Source organism: Lissotriton vulgaris, chromosome 2_1, assembly GCF_964263255.1.
Source record: "Lissotriton vulgaris chromosome 2_1, aLisVul1.2, whole genome shotgun sequence".
NCBI classification, from domain to species: domain Eukaryota; kingdom Metazoa; phylum Chordata; class Amphibia; order Caudata; family Salamandridae; genus Lissotriton; species Lissotriton vulgaris.
This window is the reverse complement of record NC_141687.1, coordinates 789,688,873-789,709,586: the sequence shown is the minus strand read 5'-3', so window position 1 is coordinate 789,709,586 and position 20,714 is coordinate 789,688,873. Positions and strand designations below refer to the sequence as shown.

The 20,714-nt window shown below is 42.2% G+C and overlaps 1 protein-coding gene across 3 annotated transcripts in view; it reads left to right on the top strand.

Moving 5' to 3' along the window:
* The first annotated feature begins 12,421 nt into the window (after positions 1 to 12,421).
* Positions 12,422 to 20,714, top strand: part of SP3 (Sp3 transcription factor) — a 156,688-nt gene continuing 148,395 nt past the window's right edge. Inside the window, exons 1-3 of one of the 3 annotated variants that reach the window (XM_086956148.1) lie at positions 12,468 to 12,667; positions 12,752 to 12,858; positions 13,051 to 13,152. In XM_086956148.1, coding sequence (XP_086812274.1) covers positions 12,661 to 12,667; positions 12,752 to 12,858; positions 13,051 to 13,152 — 216 coding nt within the window. In that variant the 5' untranslated portion in view covers positions 12,468 to 12,660. Of the gene's footprint in view, positions 12,668 to 12,751; positions 12,868 to 13,050; positions 13,153 to 20,714 lie in introns of all 3 variants that reach the window. The other 2 variants (XM_086956150.1, XM_086956149.1) reach the window with 2 other exon arrangements.

Genomic DNA, 20,714 nt, shown 5'->3' with positions numbered 1-20,714 from the left:
AGACCTGAATGGGGGGAGGAAGAAGATGAGGAGTACCCTAATACCACCTTGCAGGGCCCTAACAGGTCTATCTCACCTCCTACTTCCACTACACCAGAAATTAATAAACCATCTAATGAATCACCCGAAATAACATAGGAAGTTTTATATTGAGTAATGTTACATCATAGAGAGGAAACTAAAACTGAAAATCTTCGAACTCCGGGAGCTGTGAGAAAACTACAAAACAACCTGAGAAAAGTGATGAAAATCTCTAATGATACGGTCGTCAGAGTTACTGAGACAGAAAATAGAATATCGCAAATAGAAGATTCCATGGTTCAGCAGAGCTCTCAATTAAAATCAATGGAGGGTTTGAAAGAAGAGATCAACTGGAAACTCGTGGATTTAGAAAATAGGTCACGCCGTAATAATCTCCGAGTCTTAGGTGTGCCAGAAGGGAAGGAAGATTCAAATCCACGCCAGTTTGTGATAGAGTTATTTTCAGATGCCTTCCCAGAGTTAACTCAGTGGAAATGGGAGACTGAAATTCAAAGGGCACACAGATTCCCGTTTCAGATAACACGACAAGACTCGGCCTCTAAACCACGAGCTATTAAGATCTCATTAAACAACTTTTTAGCTAGAGAAGCTCTCTACGATCTGGCAAGACCTAATAAAAAGCGTAAGGCTAAAGATGTGGAATTCTTCGTGCGCCCGGATTATTGCCATACTACCGTTCAACTACGATGGCAGCTTCGACAGCTCATCGCTCTATTCCAAGTGAAAGGAGCGCAGGCATTTCTCTTAAATCCTGCCAAAACTGAAAGTAATACACAAGGAACGCTCCTTTTTCTTCACTTCAGAGGGAGCAGCCAAAGAATTTCTAACGTCTATATGAGGGGAAAAAAATAATACAATGTTTACTCTCAGCTATCCTTGAAGGAGCAAAAAAAAAAATAGTTTTTTCTCTATATTTTTTTTGGGAATAATTATGGATTATAGCGGCTCACCGATTAGACCTGCTTTATTGCTTTAAGAGTCTAATAAGAACTCAATGCAGTGCAAGTTCTTTTTTCTTTGTTTTCCTTTCTGTGATTCTACAGGCTGGTAGAAATGGAATAAAGGTTCAGGGTCAGCAAACGAATGATAAAGTCTGCTTAGATATCTTCTTTTTTTCTTCTTCTTCTCTTTTTATTTTCATTTAATATATTGAATAATATTCTTAGACATGCTGGATCTGAAATGACTATCAGAAAGGAACAATAACTATGGAATAGAGCCATACGATGAGAACCACTTAGCGCTCATCACATCATCAATGCGAGGGACTATTAAGTCCCTCTGCCCTGATAGCTTTGGGGGGTGGGGTGGGTGGGCTCAGGTTGAGTCTGGGGAGGGTCGGGGGGGAAAACGCAGTTGCAAGTAAAAGCAGAAGGTCTTTTTTTTTGCTATGTGTGATTATTTCTTTAGCTTTCATCTCGTTCTTAAAGCTCTCTGGCATGATGAAATATTGGAGGTATTGTTTGATTGTATATACTTATATGTGGTATTGCCTGTTCTTTCATTTGCTAAGTGAGGGTGGAAAAAAATTCTTTAATTCAAATGGGAAAACTACGCATTTGCTCATGGAATATATGTGGCTTGAATAATAAAAAAAGAGGGGGATTGCGGCACAAATCATACAGTCTATGAAACCTGATATACTGTGTATTCAGGAATCACATATAATGTGGAAGGAAAGACATTTATATAAAGACTTAGGCATGAATTTAGCTGTATGTACATCTCAAGGCTCAACAACAAAAGGAGTTGCAATTCTATTTAGGAATGATTTGGGCACTCTGATCCGGCATAAGGCAGACAAATATGGCAGATGGGCAATTACAGAGTTCAGAATTAACAACATAGTCTGGACTGTTTGTGCTGTCTATGCCTCAAATGTAGATGATCCATCTATCTTGGACCTTTTGAACTTGGAATTAGCTAACTGGTCCTCATCATTAATACTATGTGGGGATTTTAATATCCATTTAGATTCTAATATGGATATATGCGACTTCTCTTGTTATCAAGGGTCTAAAAAAAAAAATCATTCAAGGCTTTACGTTCATTGGTTTTGGATCATGGTTTAGTTGACGTAGTCTATGAAAAAAAATTACCATCTCCTGGGTTCACATTTTTCTCCTATCCTCATAAAAAGTTTGTGCTGTTGGACTATTTCTTTATTAGAAAATCATTTATTTATGATACTAAATTCGATTTATTTCCACACATAATTTCGGACCATAACCCAATACTGATTGAAATTAAAACTGATACATCAATTCTTCAACTAAAGCCCTGGACTTTTGATCGTAAATTACTGTATGATTCGGAATACTTAGACTTGATGACCTTATGGATAAAAGAATTTTTTGACATTAATAGAGGAACAGCCTCAGCTCAAATAGTCTGGGATACGTTTAAATCAGGGGTAAGGGGTGAATCGCTGTCATATGTTATAAAAAAACAGAAAATTATACGTGGAAAAAACGAAAAAGCATTTGAAAAAGTATTATTTTGGGAAAAGAAATTAATAACAGCAATTGCACAAAAACAACCATTATCTGACATAGAATCGAGCCTAGCGATCCATAAAGCTTTTTGTTATAAATCCTTTGCAAATAAGGCAGCACAACAGATGGCAACTTTTAAATCTCAGTTATATGAGATAGGTGAAAATGCTGGGAAAATATTGGCAAAAAGAAGCTTATAACACTATTAATGTAATACAAGACGAAACAGGCCAATTACATAATAAACCGGAAGCAATTCTGGAAGTCTTTCGCCAATTTTACCTTAAACTTTATAAACAAGAGAATGACTACTATTCGTCAGAAGCATGTATGAATTTTGCTATGGAAAATGTCTTGCCATCTCTCTCTTATGATCAAACTGCTTTTCTAGATTCAGCAATCACATGGGAAGAAATAGAAAATGCACTGAATTCATTAGCAATAGGCAAAACAACTGGACCTGATCTTATTCCATTAGAATTTTATAAGATTTTCAGAAATAACATAAAACATGATATGCTCATTACTTTTTTGGAAGCTCAGAAAGGCATACCACCAGAATCTTGGGCCCTATCAGTAATCATGACTTTCTTAAAAAAGGATAAGGATCCAACTAATCCAGCATCCTACAGGCCAATATCTTTAATTAATGCCGACAGCAAAATATATTCTAAAATATTAGCCACACGACTGTCAAAAATAATATCCTTAATAGTTTCCCGATGGCAATATGGATTCATTCCAAACAGAGATACAGCATATCATATACGAAGAATTATTGCCATGATGGATTGGGCGGAAGCTTCTAATACACCAATAGGGATTACCCTTCTGGATGCTGAAAAAGCATTTGATAGGGTGGCATGGCCCTATCTCTGGAATTTGCTGTCTATGAATGGTTTTGGTCCAGGAATAATAAACGCATTTAAAGCACTATATAAAAACCCGGTATCAGCTGTAAAAATAGGACCCACTAAGTCTGCACTATTTCCTATTCAGCGAGAAACACGTCAGGGATGCCCATCTTCCCCTCTTCTTTTTGCCATATATATTGATATTTTTCTTAATCAATTGAATCGTGATGAGAATATATTACCGGTACAGCTAGGAGGTATCTCCTTCAGAGCCCTTGCCTATGCAGACGATTTGGTAGTGGTCACCAAAGATATTGAAAGAGCTTTCTTGAGGATCGAAGAACTAGCTGATATATTCGGATCCTTTTCAGGATATAAATTAAATCTGTCCAAAACACAAATTCTTTTCATAGGTCCTAATCCACCGCCTATTAGAAATGTAGTTTCTGAAGCAGTTTACTTAGGAATCAAATTAACCACACCAATCTCGAAAATGCCTAGCCTAAATTATAACCCGATCCTTAAGAAAGTCAACTCAACTTTGGAAAGAATAAATCATCTACATTTATCTCTCCATGGCAGAAATAATGTATTAAAGATGTTAATACTTCCGAAATGTACCTATTTAGAACAATTCCTTTGGAATTTCCGTTAGGCTTTTTTCGAGAACTTGAAAAAAGTTCAGTAAGATTTTTGTGGGGATATAGAGGCATCAGGAGAGCTTATAAGAAGAGGATTATACCAAGAGATAGAGGGGGTTGGGCTGTACCACATTTTTTATTTTACTACCTAGCAGCTGTATTCCAATATATATCCCCTCTGATTGCTGGTAATAAAATCCCCACTTCTTTGGCACATTATCCAACTATATATGAATTTGCATTAGGCACTGAAGCTAATCATCATCTTTTAAAAATAATAGAACCAAGCTAATATAAAAAAAACAAAATTCAATATTATAGGGGCAGCATACAAAGTATGGCGAATCATTAAAAAATTGGTCGGCATCAGAAAAGTTACAAGATACACCCCATTAAATTCAATTCATTGCTTTCCCCCCATATTTAGAGACCAGGTGATGAAGAAGTGGAATACTAAAAGGTATTTGCTATCTTTTCGATTTATATATAACTAACTCTGCTTCCTTACTTTCTTTTGTTGATCTCCAGAATAAGCATAAAATCCCTTCTCAAGATTATTTAAAATATTTACAGATCCATAGCTTCCTACATTCATTTTCTAATGATGAGAGACAAGGTTTAAAACCAATTTTGCTTATGGACAGCTTGGCTATTAAAAGAAAAATAGGTTATTATAAAATATTTATGACCTACCTCCCTGATGACTTTAATAATATGTGTTATAAATGGGAAGAGAAATTAGGAATGAAGGATTTATTCCTAAAAGAATCAATTAAAGTGGCTAATTCTATCTTATTTTCAGGGCGAACTCGAACTCAACATTATATGGTTGTGTGTGATCTCTATTACACACCCGCCAAGGTCTTGAAATGGGGGGCTACTGTTGGAATAAACTGTAATCGGTGTACTATGAGAGGAGCTGACACAATACATATGTTTTACTCTTGTATTAAGCTTGCAAGTACAATTTCTGATATTCAAAAATGTATTGAAAAAAAACTATAGGCAAAACAATGATCTTATCACCTGAGTTAATATTATTTGGTATATCTAAAGACTCTATCGAACTGGAACAATCCAATTTATTATTTATTATGATGTCTGAACTGCGTGCATGCATCACACAGGAATGGATTAGCCCGGAACCACCGTCGTTTTCAATATGGAGGGGTCGATTATTAGCTAGATACAAACTTGAACTGGCAATCTATGCAACAAAAGGAAGAAAAAGGAAGCAACTAGGCATAAAAATCTGGACTCCAATACAACAATGGGTTGATGGGGAAACGACCCAATAAGATCTATATATGTTCTTTTTATTATCGCTCCTATTTTCATTGTATTTCGTTTTTGAAAGTTTTCTGAAAAATATATGTATATATCTTGAACATTTGAATAATATGACAATCTGTTTAACTTGCAACAAAAACTCAATAAAAAAATAAAATAAAAAAAAAAGTGGTACACATCATGGGTATGTGCCAACCGGACCCCGAGGTATCAGACCGATTCAGTAACCCAACCCATTCCTACTTCTGTAAGACCGTCTAGACTCACCCCTCTCAGGTTACCCATGGGGAAAAGTTTGGACTTCCCCTAGTTAAGACAGAGTCTGGAAAGCAAACCAAATCGAGCAAGTTCCCGAAGAAGCTGCCACTTCAGGTTGAGTGAGGTAGACCATTGTGTTGTCTGCATACATTGACACAACAAGGAGTTGTATCGCCCACCCAGACCCCCCAGCACTCGATTCGTCTGCGAAGGACGGCCGGCAGCGGCTCAATCACTAACGCAAAAAGGAGTGGCGACAGGGGACAACCCTGCTGCGTACCGTGCTGGAGCACGATCTTATCAGACACCTGGTATGGAGTCGACCCTGGGCGGTCAGACCAGAATAGAGCAGCCTCACCCACCTCATATACGAGTCTCCAAGTTTCAGGCGAGCCAGAACCCACAACACATAGTCCCATTCAACCGTGTCGAAGGCCTGGCGGATATCTAATAGACATAGCGCCCAGGCTGAGCCCTCAAGTACCGGTGCATGCCATAAATGCGCCTAACGGCGCAGATTATGTGTTGTATTGCGTGTTGGGATGAACCCAGACTGGTCGGGATGTACCAGCTGGGTCATATGTGGCAAGAGCCAGGCCGCCAACACTCCACTCAAAACCTTCATTTCAATATTGAGAGATAGGGCGGTAGGAGGAGCCTGCATAAGGATATTGGGCCAGATGCATCAAAGGGTTTTCCCCATTCTGTGTCTATGGGAAAATGTATTCATGCATATGGCCCATAGTCAATTGTGGAATAGCTACCGTGAGCCGTCAAGATATGCCTACTGTCTGATGAAGGGGTGCTAATGTCTCCATATGTCACTCAGGCCCATGGATCGGAGGAGCTCACTCAGTGGGCCCAGCCTTCACCAAGCTGTCGCTCCCCTCAGGTTATCCAACGCTGCTGAGACAATATCATTCATGTCTACCCGATTGTTAATCGACCCTCAGGGAGGTCTAATAGCAATGGACCCAATGAATCTAGCTTGGCAGCCTGGAGGGGCCATACACCTAACAGAGATTCAAGGTTCTACCTTCCCACTAGCCACGTATCTCCCCAATGGGTCTGACCATAGCTTGTTTTGAGTCAATGGGAGTGGCGCTCTGCACAGTATTCCTCCACACCTGGATGTGCAGCCTGCATGGGCTAATATATCTAATCAATGATTTAAACTGGTTGCCAAGGAGATGGGTTTTCTGGAGCAGGACGTCAGGCAAGTGTTTTTTAATGAATTGTAGCACCATTGTTAGTTTTAACCCACTATTAAGGCCATTGACATTCCAGGACCATATTTTATCGAACCTCGTGGTATCTCAGGGGTCGCAATAGATGAGACGTTCTTCCTCCCCTCCCCTCCCTCTAGGTGGGTTCTATCTTGGATGCTTTTTTGACTTGGGAATTGTTGTAATGTGTTTGCACCCACCCCTGAGCAACAATCTGAGCTATAGAAACACTACAATTGTTCACCCAGTTTCCCCAACTAATGCCCTCCTCCCTGTTACCCTGTTAAAGAGGTTGTACATACCACCCCAACTTGTCAACCTGCAGAGCACGTGTCACCCAGATATTACACTATATCAAAATACAATAATGGGGTGACTCAGCCACAATTGCATACAACTGATGTGTTGTATTTTAGCCCTTTTGGAGTCCCTAGTGAATCTCTCACCCTCAAGATGTGCATAGCTCCCTCGCCTTCGGTGAGAGCTCCTTCCAGTCTGAAAGTCATGTCTCCATCTCCAGAACAGGTTCATCTCAGGTCTGGTCCCCTCCTCCCCAGATGCTTCCTGCTGGCTTGACCATTCCCTATTCTTTTGGTCTCGGTTTAGGTCACTTCGACCATGCTTTATTCCTCCACCTCTGTTACGGCCTCCAGTAGGTCACCCCTCCAACCACTCCCACACATCGTCCGGGGAGATAAAGTGCCAGGTTTTGCCCTCTGCCATAATTCCCATCTGGCAAATTCCTTACGCAGCACTCTGCTGCATCCTCTCTCCCAGTCTGGCATTCCAACTCAGGTGGGTGTACTTTCCATACAGGGGGCGGGGAGGGGGTGCGCCGTGCTGTAGTTACATACAATACCAAGTTTTAGCAAGTCCTGCGCAGAGCTCCAAACCGGGAGGGCATGCCGGGAAAATATATGTGTGTGTGTGTAAGCTCAGGGTCACCAAAGCCTCTACTCACTGGTGGGTGCTTCATCACACAAGCGTGAACTTGCTGACTTAATGACTGCTCCAAGGAAATTAAGGTCAGCACACACATACTGAGTTGTAAAAACATGTATTTTTTATTTAACAGAGGGGGAGATATAGTGTCCTGCAAATTTTAAGATGGAACTCTTTTGGGTCCTAACGGAGTCCATAGAGCTATGACGTAGGAGTCAGAGCGGAGTGCAATTAAATATTGTTTTAGAATGTTGAGTTTGTAATTACATGCAGCAGAATAAAGATGTGCAATACTAAGCTCCTTGTGTGGCGTAGTCATTAGCGGGTACCCAGGCAGGAGAAGACGCTACAATATCCAATTCATATACAAACTATCCAGTTGTTTGATAGTAATGTCAACCGCTTTTCACAAAGTCCACCAAAAGTTAGAGAACATCGTTGGCATGTTCAGACAGCATAAAACCCTCAAGCCAAGAGACCGCAATTCCAAAGGCTGGATTTTGGACATCATCATCAAAGGATAACAGTGCAATAAATAGTAACAAGCCAACTGAGAAATCGAAAGACTTGAGAACGCAGAGAAAAGACATCTGCATCAGTGTAGATCAAAATGAGGATACAGAATCTACAATCCATAAATTCCTCCGTCCATACAGAAATGCTCCTCATTGCACAATGAGAACCCTTGCTAAACTGTTTGGATGCCAAGTAATGGACACACAGGCCTCAAAAAATCATAATCATGTTGTTACTAGCCTGCAGGTAGAATAACTTGAAACATCTACTTGACCTAACTGTTATGTACTTGACCCGTAAACTAGTCTCAAATTGTGTGTGATCATTGGTAAATATTTTATTTTACACTCGCCTTTTTCTTCATTCTCATGAGTGCCCCTTCAAAAAACTGAGTTCAGCATTTCAGCTGAACAAAACTATTTTGTTTGAATAAATAGACTACACGTTTGCTTCAAGTGTAATAAGAATGTAGCCCACATTTAGGGTACACATGATCCCCAACTTGCCTCTCAATTTACTTATTGCATTGCCATAGGGACAGGGGTGTTTTCCAGTTCATGTTTACACACTCACTTTTAATAATGTGTGATATGGTAGCACACTCATTTACAGACGGTAAACGTCCCAAAAAACTTACCATAAATCTTCCCACTATTATGCAGCTTTACTTATAAAATGTGATATAGTGCATTAACAAAAATTTGTAAAATTGGGTTTCGAAAAACATACGTACCATTTGCACATCACAATGTCCCGATTTGTTTTTTCATCCTATTAAAATATTTTTTCATCACACAGAAGTACAAAAAGTGGGCATTCACAAAGGATGAAATATATTTTGAAATGTTTGTACAGGACTTATTAGCTACTTAATGTGCGTTAGTAAAAACATGATACCCTATAGTCTTTCATTTCACACTTCATACAGCAGGTCAGACAGTTAACAAAATCCTGAAAATCTGCAGGCAGAGAAGGAAAAGTAATTGTAAACTAACTTCTGACCTGTATCTGATACTGAGCAAAAGGAGCAAACGTGACAAGATAAAAACAAAGATTTAAAGGCATCTTTACTGCTCCTTCACTTTCTGAATCAACAGAACACCTGTTCATTGTCAATTTGCCAGAAAGGGCGAGTAGGTCTTAAATATGGCTCGACCTGATAAAATCGAACTCACCATGGCGAAAATATTTTTCGAGGACTGACACAAAACGAACTGCAAACACATTGATACTTAGACTTGGTAAAAACCCAACAGAGACTATGCCAGCACAATGAAGCCAGCTACCATGTCAGAGATGCAAAGGACAACAACGTCCAGCTAAGAGGCCGGGTTTTTAGAAGAAACAGACGTGCAGGAGAAAAATTCAAGCTGCCATTCAGGATGTAGCTCTGAAGTGTAAACTGCCCGAAATAAGAGGATTATCACGACAGAGATGACAGAAGAAAGTCACATGCAACTGTAACCCAAGGGTCCCCAAGACTGACCAACAAGGTAAGAAACTATGCCCCTTAACTCCATGCGCGCTAGCGGAATTCCGCTCCTGCGCTGAGTTTTTCTAAATCGCACTTTACGTGACGAGCTGGGCTCGTCATCAGCGTGCGAGGAGGCTACGCCATGACGAGCCAAGCTCGTCATCAGCGTCGAAGGGGTTAAGAAGAAGATGGGGGCAGTGACACTCCTCTTCTTTCCCAGGGCGGAAAAACGGGCGATTGAGCCGACTCCCAATCAAAGTTTTAAAACATTTTCCTAAGTCGCCAACTTAGTTCCTGCCTTGAGGTAGGGTTGCGGTTTAAGGACGTCAAAATTATAAAGCACAGCCCAACCATGGGCTCTCTTTGATAATGCTTTCTTGTCCTCTATGACTGATATTAGTCTTATTGTCTTTGTAACAATGTTTTTGAATACAGAAAAAGCCGTTGAGCAATTCCAAAGGTCTATCACGCGTAAAATCTTGATGGATTCCAAGAGATGTTTGTTAGCTAGCGATTTTCCGGTACGAGACAACTCTACCCAGAGGTGGTTATTCAAAGTCCCCACTTCGGCTAATTTGATCTTGTGCCAGCATCGTACGAAGGCTCCCCTTAGCTCTATCACCTGGTTTTGAAGCCAACCCTATTTGGTCTGGAGAGACGTATTTGGGGAGCTGAAAAATAGCTAGATAGGAAGACGCTATTATACTATCTAGAGTTGTTGCATCTTTCCCCCTTAATGATTCACTTCCATAGGTGATCGTGGGCTGTAATTTAGCTTGCAGGATTTAAAAAAAAGGATCTAGCGTTATGTCAGGCAGCAGATTCTTCAGAGGTTTTAGTGCTAGATAGGTCATTGTTCACTTCCTTTGTAAGGATTCCATTTGTGGCTTGAAGGAATTGTGTTGATCTAAAAGGAAGCCCAAGTACTTATAGCTTGTTACTCGGTTTAGTCAATTACCATCCAAGTTCCAGCTGGGATTTGTCTTCTTATGGTAATTTACTATCATGATTTTGGTTTTCTTTAAAGTTTACTTCCAAAGAGTTTCGTTCAGAAAATGTTTGTGTTACGTTCAGGAGGTGCTGAAGGCCAATAGGGGTCTGACTAATCAAGACTAGATCGTCAGCGTACAGCAAGTTTGTTAATGTCGTATTCCCTAGCTTCGGTACTAGCCAACCTTTATAAACTACCTCGCCGACCAGACAGCAAAATGACATCCAAGTGGTCGAGAGGCAGGTTGGTACAATTTCCGTCTCAAGCCCCAACTACGTTGATGTCTGGGAGAATGCTTGGCAAAGCAGACCAGATAAAAGACTTAAGCTGCACTTTTATGACTGCAATCTGAAACGTTACTTCTAAACTGAATTTAGGGAGGGATTTATTGTGCCATCAAGCGCATGCATCACAGAGACACGCATCCTGATGAGTGGCAGTGTCAGGGTATCGACAAATCGAACTCTGAGGCTCTTTCTTCCGTTGGTGAGTAACTTCCCCTGCAAGTGTCCCGGTCTTCACTGGGCTGTGGTTGCCCACCATAGAACTCTATGAAAATAAACCCTCAAGACAACAGATTAATGCAGAACACCGCACACAAGGAACAGGCAACTTCCATCCTGAAGTCGTTGCACTGGCTCATGGGAAACATTGGAGTAAATGACCCTTTGGGGTAACCCCAGAATTACAAGTATATAAGTTACACAAGTTCCCTAGAGAAATAACCGAATTGTTGATTTAATTGATAAATATGGAAAATGAAAATCTCATGAACCAGCTTTAATTTAAAGAAGAAAACGTACAAATACCTTCAGGTTTTGCGAAGTTTCAGAAAAAATACCAACCATGCACAAAATGCAAAAAGGTATGAAGATTGAATACAAATAGTAATAATCACGAAATCTGATATATTTCCAAACCTGAACAAAAAAAAGGTCCATGGTAAACGTAGATATGCATCTAGATGTCTATCAGTACACTGTTTCTGAGCAAAGCGCTACTGATTGGTCAGTGAGCAGTTAAGGAGACTATGCTATTTTGAATCGCGGAAATGTAAAAGTGGGCTATGTATAACATGTCTCATGACCGTAACAGCAGCTCTTTAAGCCAACAGATGTTTGGCTAATACTGGGTGCTCTATGCTGTCAGTTTCTGCTGCAGCAGACTGGAAAGTACGTTCCATGATCACCGTCGAAAGATACACAGGTACTGCCAAAACTAGTTGAGAAAGTGGGCGAGAAGATAAATCCAGCGCGTTTCGCTAGACTTTCATTGAGACCGCCTGGGTAAGAGTGACAACTAAGTATAGTTAATGTCTACGAGTAAACGTAAAAAACAGACGGTGTCGTAAGGCTGCGGCACTCCCGCCTGTCACTGCTCTCCGTGGAGCCTCACTCCAGCGTAGCTGTCAAAACCCCGCGGTGACAGGAGGCGGCGATATCTCCGGTATTTTGTTTTTGTTGTAAAGCGCCTCAGCCTACTCAAGGCTGGTGGCTTGCCGCATAACCCAGAGTATCTGGTCCCGTTCGGTGTAAGCGGAAACGTTGATGTCTTTGCATCTAAAATGCTCACGGATATTCATTGTCCCCAGACTCTGCCAGACAGCCACGGGTGCCAAGCGGAAGTCCCAGCATCCCTGACCCCGGAACTGACAAATCGCTTGCCCAATCAGCGCTCAGCTCCCGTCGTGCCGAGCCAATGCCGGTAGAGAAGAGGGGCGGAACTTCCGTTTAGTGACGTTTGCTTTCCCCCCTCGCTTGGCTGCAAGCCCCACCTTTTGTGTTTTCCCGCACCGTCAATCAAAAAAATAAGGGGAAAAAACCCGCCCGGGTCTGCTGGACCCGCAGCCCGTGCTCCGCACCGTGGCCCGGTGCTGAGCCCCTCCCGCGGCAGCCATGGCCCGGCGCTGAGCCCGCCGCACCGCGCGCGGTATGACCGGTACGTAGTACATATCCCGGGCCCGCGGGGGAGGGGGCGGCGCGGCCTATGCAGGCCGGCTCTCATCTCTCGTGTCTCCCGCAGCTCCAGAGAAGCCCGTGAAGCGCGAGGAAATGGCGGCACTGGAGGTGGAGAGCGGCGGCGGAGGTGGCGGCTCCGAGTACCTGCAGCACGGCGGTGGCGGCGCGCAGGTGAGAGAGGTACAGGCCCTGCGCCTTCCCCTGGCCCCCTTGTGCCCCCCGGCCCCGCATGCCTTGTGATATGTGCAGGGGTCACCGGTTTGTACATTTTGATGTTGTGTGAGAGACAAGCTGTACTTCCTGTGTGAGCTCCGCACTAACGGCCACCCACTTTCTCTTTTTGAACCCGCCCACTGTGGGTAGGACACTCAGCCGTCACCGCTCGCTCTGCTGGCAGCTACCTGCAGCAAGATCGGGTCGCCATCGCCAAAGGAGGAGGCTGCGGCTCCTGCCGCGGACCGCGCGGTAAGTCTCAAACACAGCGACGGCAGATGACTCGGCCCCGCCTCCGCTGGGAGCGGCGACTCCCTCCCCCCGGGCGGCCTCCCCTTCATGCCCTCCGCCCCCCGGCGGCCTCCCCTCTCATGCCCTTCCCATCCACCACTGAAGCCTGCTGAGCCCACGAGCCTCATTTCTTTTAAACCACTCCCCTATTAGCCGTCACATTTTCAGACCGTCAGCGACCTACTCCTTGTGTCTCCAGCTGCACCCTCTCAGTCCACATCTATCTACCTGTCATCCTTTACCCCCCTCTAAATGTTACCCGGTTACTTTCTTAAGTCACCCTTAAAGTCAATCTGCCTATAACCCCTCTAACCCGCGACGATCATTAAACTCCTACCATTCAAACTTTTTATTAGCCATCGTCTGTTTAAATGCTCACTCATTAACTATCACACTTCAGACTCTATCCTAGCAGCCCCCATATCCCTTCAAAGAAATCCAATAAATCTCAGCTCTGGCCCATTCCCCCTGTCGCATTAGTCCTTCTAAAAGAAGCTCCCAGTACAGGAAACAACTACCAAACCGAGTACTACTCGGCCAACAATATTCAATAATTCTTATTAGCCATAATCTTTTCAAACCTCATACTATAACTCTAGTTCAGAAAATGTTCATATTCGCTATCATCAGCTCTTTGTCTTTTTTTAATGTGTCCTCACTTTTAATCCATCCAACACCACCACCCCCTCAACTTCCTCCTCGCCACTAGGCTTTGTGTACTTGTTCTCTTTGCAAACTTATGCTCATCCTAAGTAGTCTATTTTTCCAGTAATCTCAACAACTCACGAACCAACATACATAACCCTTTCATCAGTCTTTTCCAGATTCAGAGTAGTCCTCATAGCGCCTGGTCTGACGGTGACCTACTGCATACATTTTCAATATGCCCTATTTTTCTTTTGCATTTTCTCCATGTCAGTTATTTGTGCTATATCAATCTACTGTACCAGCCTCAGCCTCGCACCATTTACCCTTGTCGGTCAGCTTATGCATTTGTGACATGCCCATCATCTGTCTGGTTCCCACTCTATGCCTTCTTTCCACATTTCTCTTCTTCATTTTCATTCTCGTTGTTGAGCTCTCAAGTTGACCCATGTTGGGTATTGGAACTCACCCAGTATTGATTTCAGATTTGCATTCTGATGGTATTGTGACTAATATGAGTAAAATGCCAGAGAGCAAATTCAAAACCTGAAATGCAGTGGTGACTTAGGCCTCTCAGGGAGCACCCTAAGAACCGAAAACCATCGGCATTCAATTTTTCATCTTACACCTTCATTCTGTATTTATCAACCTATTTTAATATTTAAGCCTGCCAGTAGCAATGTTATTTACCGATGCGTCCCATCAAATAAATAGCTTTGCTGTAAATATCCTTTACGTGCAGGTCTGTGGTACCCTTGAGCTCCTCTCCTTTATGTCTGCCATCATGCCACCTTCCTTTCTCTTCTCAACTTTTCCATCATGCCCTTATCACCTACCATCTTGTGCCTTTCTTAGTCTCGTCACCCTTCATTCCATCCCATAAGTCCATAAGCTTTTTTTTTCTTATTGCAAACAATCTCCCAGGTGGACCGTGATTGTTTTTTTTGTCCATTAAGTCGTTACTTAGAATCAACACCAATAAGCCATGTGCTTGCCCCCTCACCTCATGGGTGCATCATGATGCAATCTCATGGTGCCTTAGACCGCATATGTCGGCAACAAACGCTTTTAAATGGCCCTATTTCTTCTGGTCGCAGAAAGTCCCGCGAAAGTGGGTGGTATCTTTCCGGCTGTTGATTAGGCACGGCGACAATGGAGGGATAAAAGCAGCTCCTAATATTAGAAAGGCTATCCTAAAAGCTTATGTCAGAAGTAATTGGCTTTATTGGCAGGACGCGCAGTCCGGAGATCAGAGTAAGCATCACAATTGCATATGGTCATGATTATCCGTTTCATGTAAAATATTGAATACCTATATTTGACCCTTTTTGTTACATGGATCTCTTACTTTAAGGTGCAGTGAGTTTTAGACTTATGTTGCTTTATGTTCAGTGGCATTTCATATGGTGTTTGTATGGTTTAAGTACAGAACTACAAGCCACTCTGTTTTATCGCACTTCCATTTTTTGTGTGTGCCATTTTGAATTAAGACCATACTGGAGGAGCTCGCAGGGGATAGATAGCTTTAAAGACTACAGTGCAGTGCATTCAGCACTTTAACATAGCCATGTACCTTAGAATAGGTATGGTTTTTCGCAGTCTTCTTTTAGTTTAACCTAAGTACTTCGTCTATAGTAATTCCCAGCACAGAGCTTGTTGTTTATGGACCGTTTTAATTGTCTTTCATTGTCTGAGTAATTGGAGTGCACGATATGGCAAACTGCAATATGAATCATCTGTTTGTATTCAGCTCTACGATACTAACTTTTGTAAAATCCTGTGACTTGGTAGGCATCATTCCTAACGGAAAAGCTGAAGCTTTTAATTTAATTGGTGACTAGATTGGCCAATGGCAAAAACACAACAGAGTACTTTATTCATCAAGGAGCAGCGCCTGGATGTTGAAAACATTTCCTTGGGCATTATATAACACCACTCACTCATTTTGTGATGGGTGATAATGTCCTATTGAAATTTAATGAAACGGCTGCTGTGCAAGCCATTGAGAACTTAGCACTGTATTCTGCATTAATGATAAGATAAATAAACATGGGTTTGGTATTTGGAACATTTGTTCAGCGTACTTTGCTGCCCTTGCTATTTATTATCGAATGTTTGGTATCCAGGGTTGATGAACTCTCTTATGAGAACTTTTCAGAAATGTGTGTTGAGATTAATCTTAAATTAGACACTAATGGGGTTTTGCTGAGATATCAGTGACTGTTCACAGTAACAGTTAGCTTTGTTGAAGGGCATTTTTTGGCTCGTTTTCAGGTTGGCTGTTCATGGATACTAGTCCTTGGTAGGTATAGTACATCAAAATTCAGCTTTTGTTCTCTCACCAGTTGTTTAGATGGGACAGTTAGGGGCAGATTGTTTTCATTCTCATCATATTATTTTTTTTGTTACCTTTGGTATAACTATGTAAAATAGAAATATGGTGGTAATGTATATCTTATTTAAATATTGTGAGCAGGCTAACGCAGCAAAGTGGCTATTGGAATTATTTCTCCCAATATACGTATCAATTTACATATTCTCAATAACTTGTAGAATATTATGTGAGAGATATGAGGCAAGATAATCCCTCCACTTTGCCAGCTCCATGTTTCTGAAGTCTTGGGGAGACTTTCATCACAGTTTGAAGGGCATTGTTTTAATGCTGGATGGGCCTATAGGTTTGTTTATTCATTCAGCTGTGGTTACAAAGCTAGGCAAAAATGTCATAATGTTCGTGTTAACCAATTGGCGGTATAATATCCTGTTTTGTTTCACTGCTTATTGAGGATTAGTGCTGCACATTTTGCTTGCCAGTAGGTCCAGCTCTTGGCTTACTGAATATCGAACATGTGTGCTTGCTTATTCATTATTCACATTTGATTGCTTTTATTACAATGCTTTTTAGGGTGGTATTGTTTATTGGGGCAAATCTTTCCATATAATTGAACTTAATAATAAATGAGTTGTAAGGAGATATCAAAATGTATTTCACTTGAATGTGAATAATATCCCATGTAGAGACTGTTATCTAATTTTGTCTTCAATATTTTTGTTTCGTGGTAGGCTGACCTATATGTTTATCATCAGTTTGCTTTTGGGTATATTGGTTTCTCACTCATAATTAATTTGTATTGTGCCACCTTCTCCGGTTTTACTCAGTTATCACATCAGCATTTGTAGTTAAAGCTTCTATGTACTTATATGAATTTATGTATTCAAGAATGAATGTTAGTTGGATTTTTCCAGAGCCCTGGTCCATATACTTTGAAGGACCAAAGTCTTGATTTGGTGTTGAGTAACCCTCAACCAAATACAGACTGCCTTCTGCATAGTGCAGAAGACTTAATTTGATTGTGTCTCCCTCAGAGTGAATTTTGAGGTGAATTTTGTGGCCTGTTGTTTCTTAATGTGGAAACATGATGTTGCCATCATCTTTTTTTGACTAGTGACCTGATAGTGTTATTGTATTTTTTTGGGGGGGGGGGAGGGGGTTTGTGAGCCGTATGTGCTACAATTGTTGCAGTTCCAACTGACCAGGGATTTGGTGATGCTGTTGCTTGATTTGCAAAGGGATAGTGGGAAGGGGAGCCTTGTTTCCAGTCACTGGGACCTGCTATCTGCGATTTTTGGTGTTCTGAGGGAAGAGGATTACTGCAAATACCATCAGATGCAGTGAATTCTGCATGTCAATCCCGCACAGGAGCTTTGGTCTCAGTCGTAGTTGAACCTCTGCGAGGTTAAGCCGCAGGGGCACTACGCTTACAACCCCCTGCAGTAACAACAGCTGAGTGCTATCTACCCTACTTAAGGGCTCCAAAGACCCTCCTGTGTGGGCAAAGCCTGGGCCTTTCCGTGCCTGTCAGTGACTGAAAGAAGCCTGGCTGGGCCACCCCAATAATGTCTACCACACCAAGGTACTGTTGAACAACTCCCCTGCTATTTGCTTGGTACTCAAGCATTCAATTCTTAAACTGTCCCACTGTTGACTTGTTAACCGGTTTGTGTTGGTGTTTTGGTGACACCTGATTTTAATTTGTGTCACGCCTTTGATAGCTGCATAGGGCAAAACTGGAGACTATGGAGGGAGTTGCTGGGGCTGTTAAAACCCCCAAAAATCTAAGAAAACCCTTGAATCAGCTGGGGAAAATTGGTACCAGATAGGATCGATAACCTCCTGGAAGATTGCAAACAGATTTTGGTCCTGGACCCCATGGTTTTCTGCTCCACAGCATCAAGATCTATCACTAGCACCGTAGTAGAAAGTTGTCGGAGAATACCTGGGAAGTTTTTAAGAACAAGGGCCCAGGGACGCAAACTTTCCACCGAAGCTCAGATAGCACTGCGTCCATCTTCTCCTCCTGCTGTCCCAGTAGTTTCCTCTCAGGCACTACTACTTTAGACTTGGATCTTGCTCCTTTGCCCTGTAGTAATCTCTTTGCCCTCTTGTGTGAGCTGCAGGAAGACCAGAGAACTGACAGTGATCTTGCTAAGTAATATCCCGGAATGCCGACCTCTTGACACAGCAGTACTTGGGAGCTCCTCTACCAACAAGGCTTTACTCACTTCTTCGTCCAATCCTTGAAGGATGAAGTAGGCATTTTTGAATCTTTGGATTAATCTTTGATTTCCACAGTTAACCTTCAATTAGCTCCTAGTACTTAGCCCCAATTTCCCAGCTATTTCCTACATTTCCCCATGGGTCACTCTCTGTGCAGGCGCCACCTATTAAACCTAACTCTCAAATTCTAGGAAGACCTTGGCCTAGGCACGAAGCAAAGAGGGTTGACCCTCTAATAAAGTTAAATACTGGTACGGTTGCCCCCAAGGGTCAATCCAAACAATCCGGCCTATGCACATGCCCACAGTGGAGCATATGGCAATGACCAAAAGAGTAACTTGGGCAGGAGTAAATATGCAAAATTAGGTTACATTGTGATAACTAACTTCCTCAGGCCTATCCACTATTGAGACAGTAGATTCCCTTAAGAATAAGGCGATACATTGGATCTTCCATGTTGGCGGTTGTCGATCACTCATTTGAGATGACATCAAGGTGAAAAGGTCAGGAGGCAGCAGTCCTGGGTTTGACATCGTAGATCTAATCCTGTCCACCTCTGATATGGCAAATAACTTAGTGGACCTAGAGCCCAGGACCTTTCCCCCAGGCAACTATAACCTTCAGTATAAATATACTTGGTCACAAGTTCAACCAACTATCGACACCTCTATACCTTCCTTTAGTCACGTTGATTGACTCAAGAAGATATCACATGTATATACACCTGACTCAGACTCCACTATTTAGAGAACACCAATCACCTATTGGAGCAAACAGTAGAGTTAGCCTTGTCCTCTAACTCTTGTCCTAAAAGCACTCTTACCAAACTTACCCCGATGTAGCAAGTTCTACTTTTCCAATTATTAATGCAACACCTCCTGGCAACCTTCAACCTTCTTTTTGCCCTCTCCTTTTATCTTGCTCAGATCTGGAGTACCAGTTTCCCTGGTACAGTACATATGAACGTTTTCACCCATTCCATTGCTTTGAATATGTGTGTATATGCATGTCCTACCACAGTCGGTGAAGACTCTTTAGCATTTAATGCTCAAACTAACATATCAGTAGTCTCTTGGAATGTAGTGGGCCTGAAAAACAAAGTACCACAAGAGGACTGGGGTGCCTTTATATATAAAGGAGACTTTGTTCCAGAAAACCAGGGGTCTAACGGCAATTCATAAGTCTGGTTTCAAGACCTATTTTGTACTAGCTATATGGTTGCAAGCCGGCAGACCCTCGGCGGAGGTGTGTGTGTGGGGGGGGGGGGGTATAACCATATGGATTAATGTTGCCCCTGGATGCTGGGTGAAACGACTAAAATATAGGCTCTCTGACATCCTAGGTTTAGAACTTGTATCCTGGAACGGGAAAAAACGTAATTTTTATTTTTTATTTTAAATATGTCTACAATGGAAGCTCCCCAAAGCCAATCGAGTCCACCGTCTTACTGGTACTCTGAGACTTTTGAAGGATTAGATAAAAAAGCTGCTGTTATTTTGGGAGGAAACTTCAATGTCTGGTTTGATCCGTCAGCTATTATGCGGGACGTTTCATATGAAGATTAAGCACAAGGTATTCCTCAAATTTAGTTCCTGTGTGTAAAATCAATGTTGAAAGTTGAACTGCAGGTGATAGACCTTTCATTATGTGGTCGCATCAGAGCACGTACTGGTTGAACACCTTCTGACCCTTTAACAAAGTCAGCTTTTAAAAGGGGCAAGTAATATTGTTTATGTATTTTTGGACTTGCATTTGTGTCCCCACCTTATTGACATGGAAGTCAAAGAACAACATGAAAGTGATCATCTTCAATTATTACTTAATCATCAAGGCAGGTCCGATTCCCCCAAACTGGGACTCTAAATTGTAAACATGGGATATAATTGTCACCAGCAATAGGAGAAATATTAAGTGGGAAGCCATAGCTTGCAATTAGGTGACCCATGCTCCACTTTACCAACATTTGTGTATAAGTATGTCGGAAATGGTTGATTGTAATTTGACACCCCAGTCTGTCATGAACTTTCATAATGAGGTTTTTGAGGATATCAAAAATCATCTTTTTAGGTCTCGTGACCTATCAATGCGCATGCGCATTGAGGTCACGAGACTATAGGGCTTTAAACAGACTTTAACTGACTGCCGATTTGGTTCTGTGCCCGTGGCTTTTAGGTCAATGCGCAAGCGCATTGACCTAAAATGCGCGTGCACATCACCAAATCGCCGTCTGTTCCCTCAGCCGCACTCCAGGCCCCTGCTGCTTTCACACCCTCTCCCCGCTCCGCCCCCTCCCCTGCCCGCCGTGTCGCATTTCTCCCCG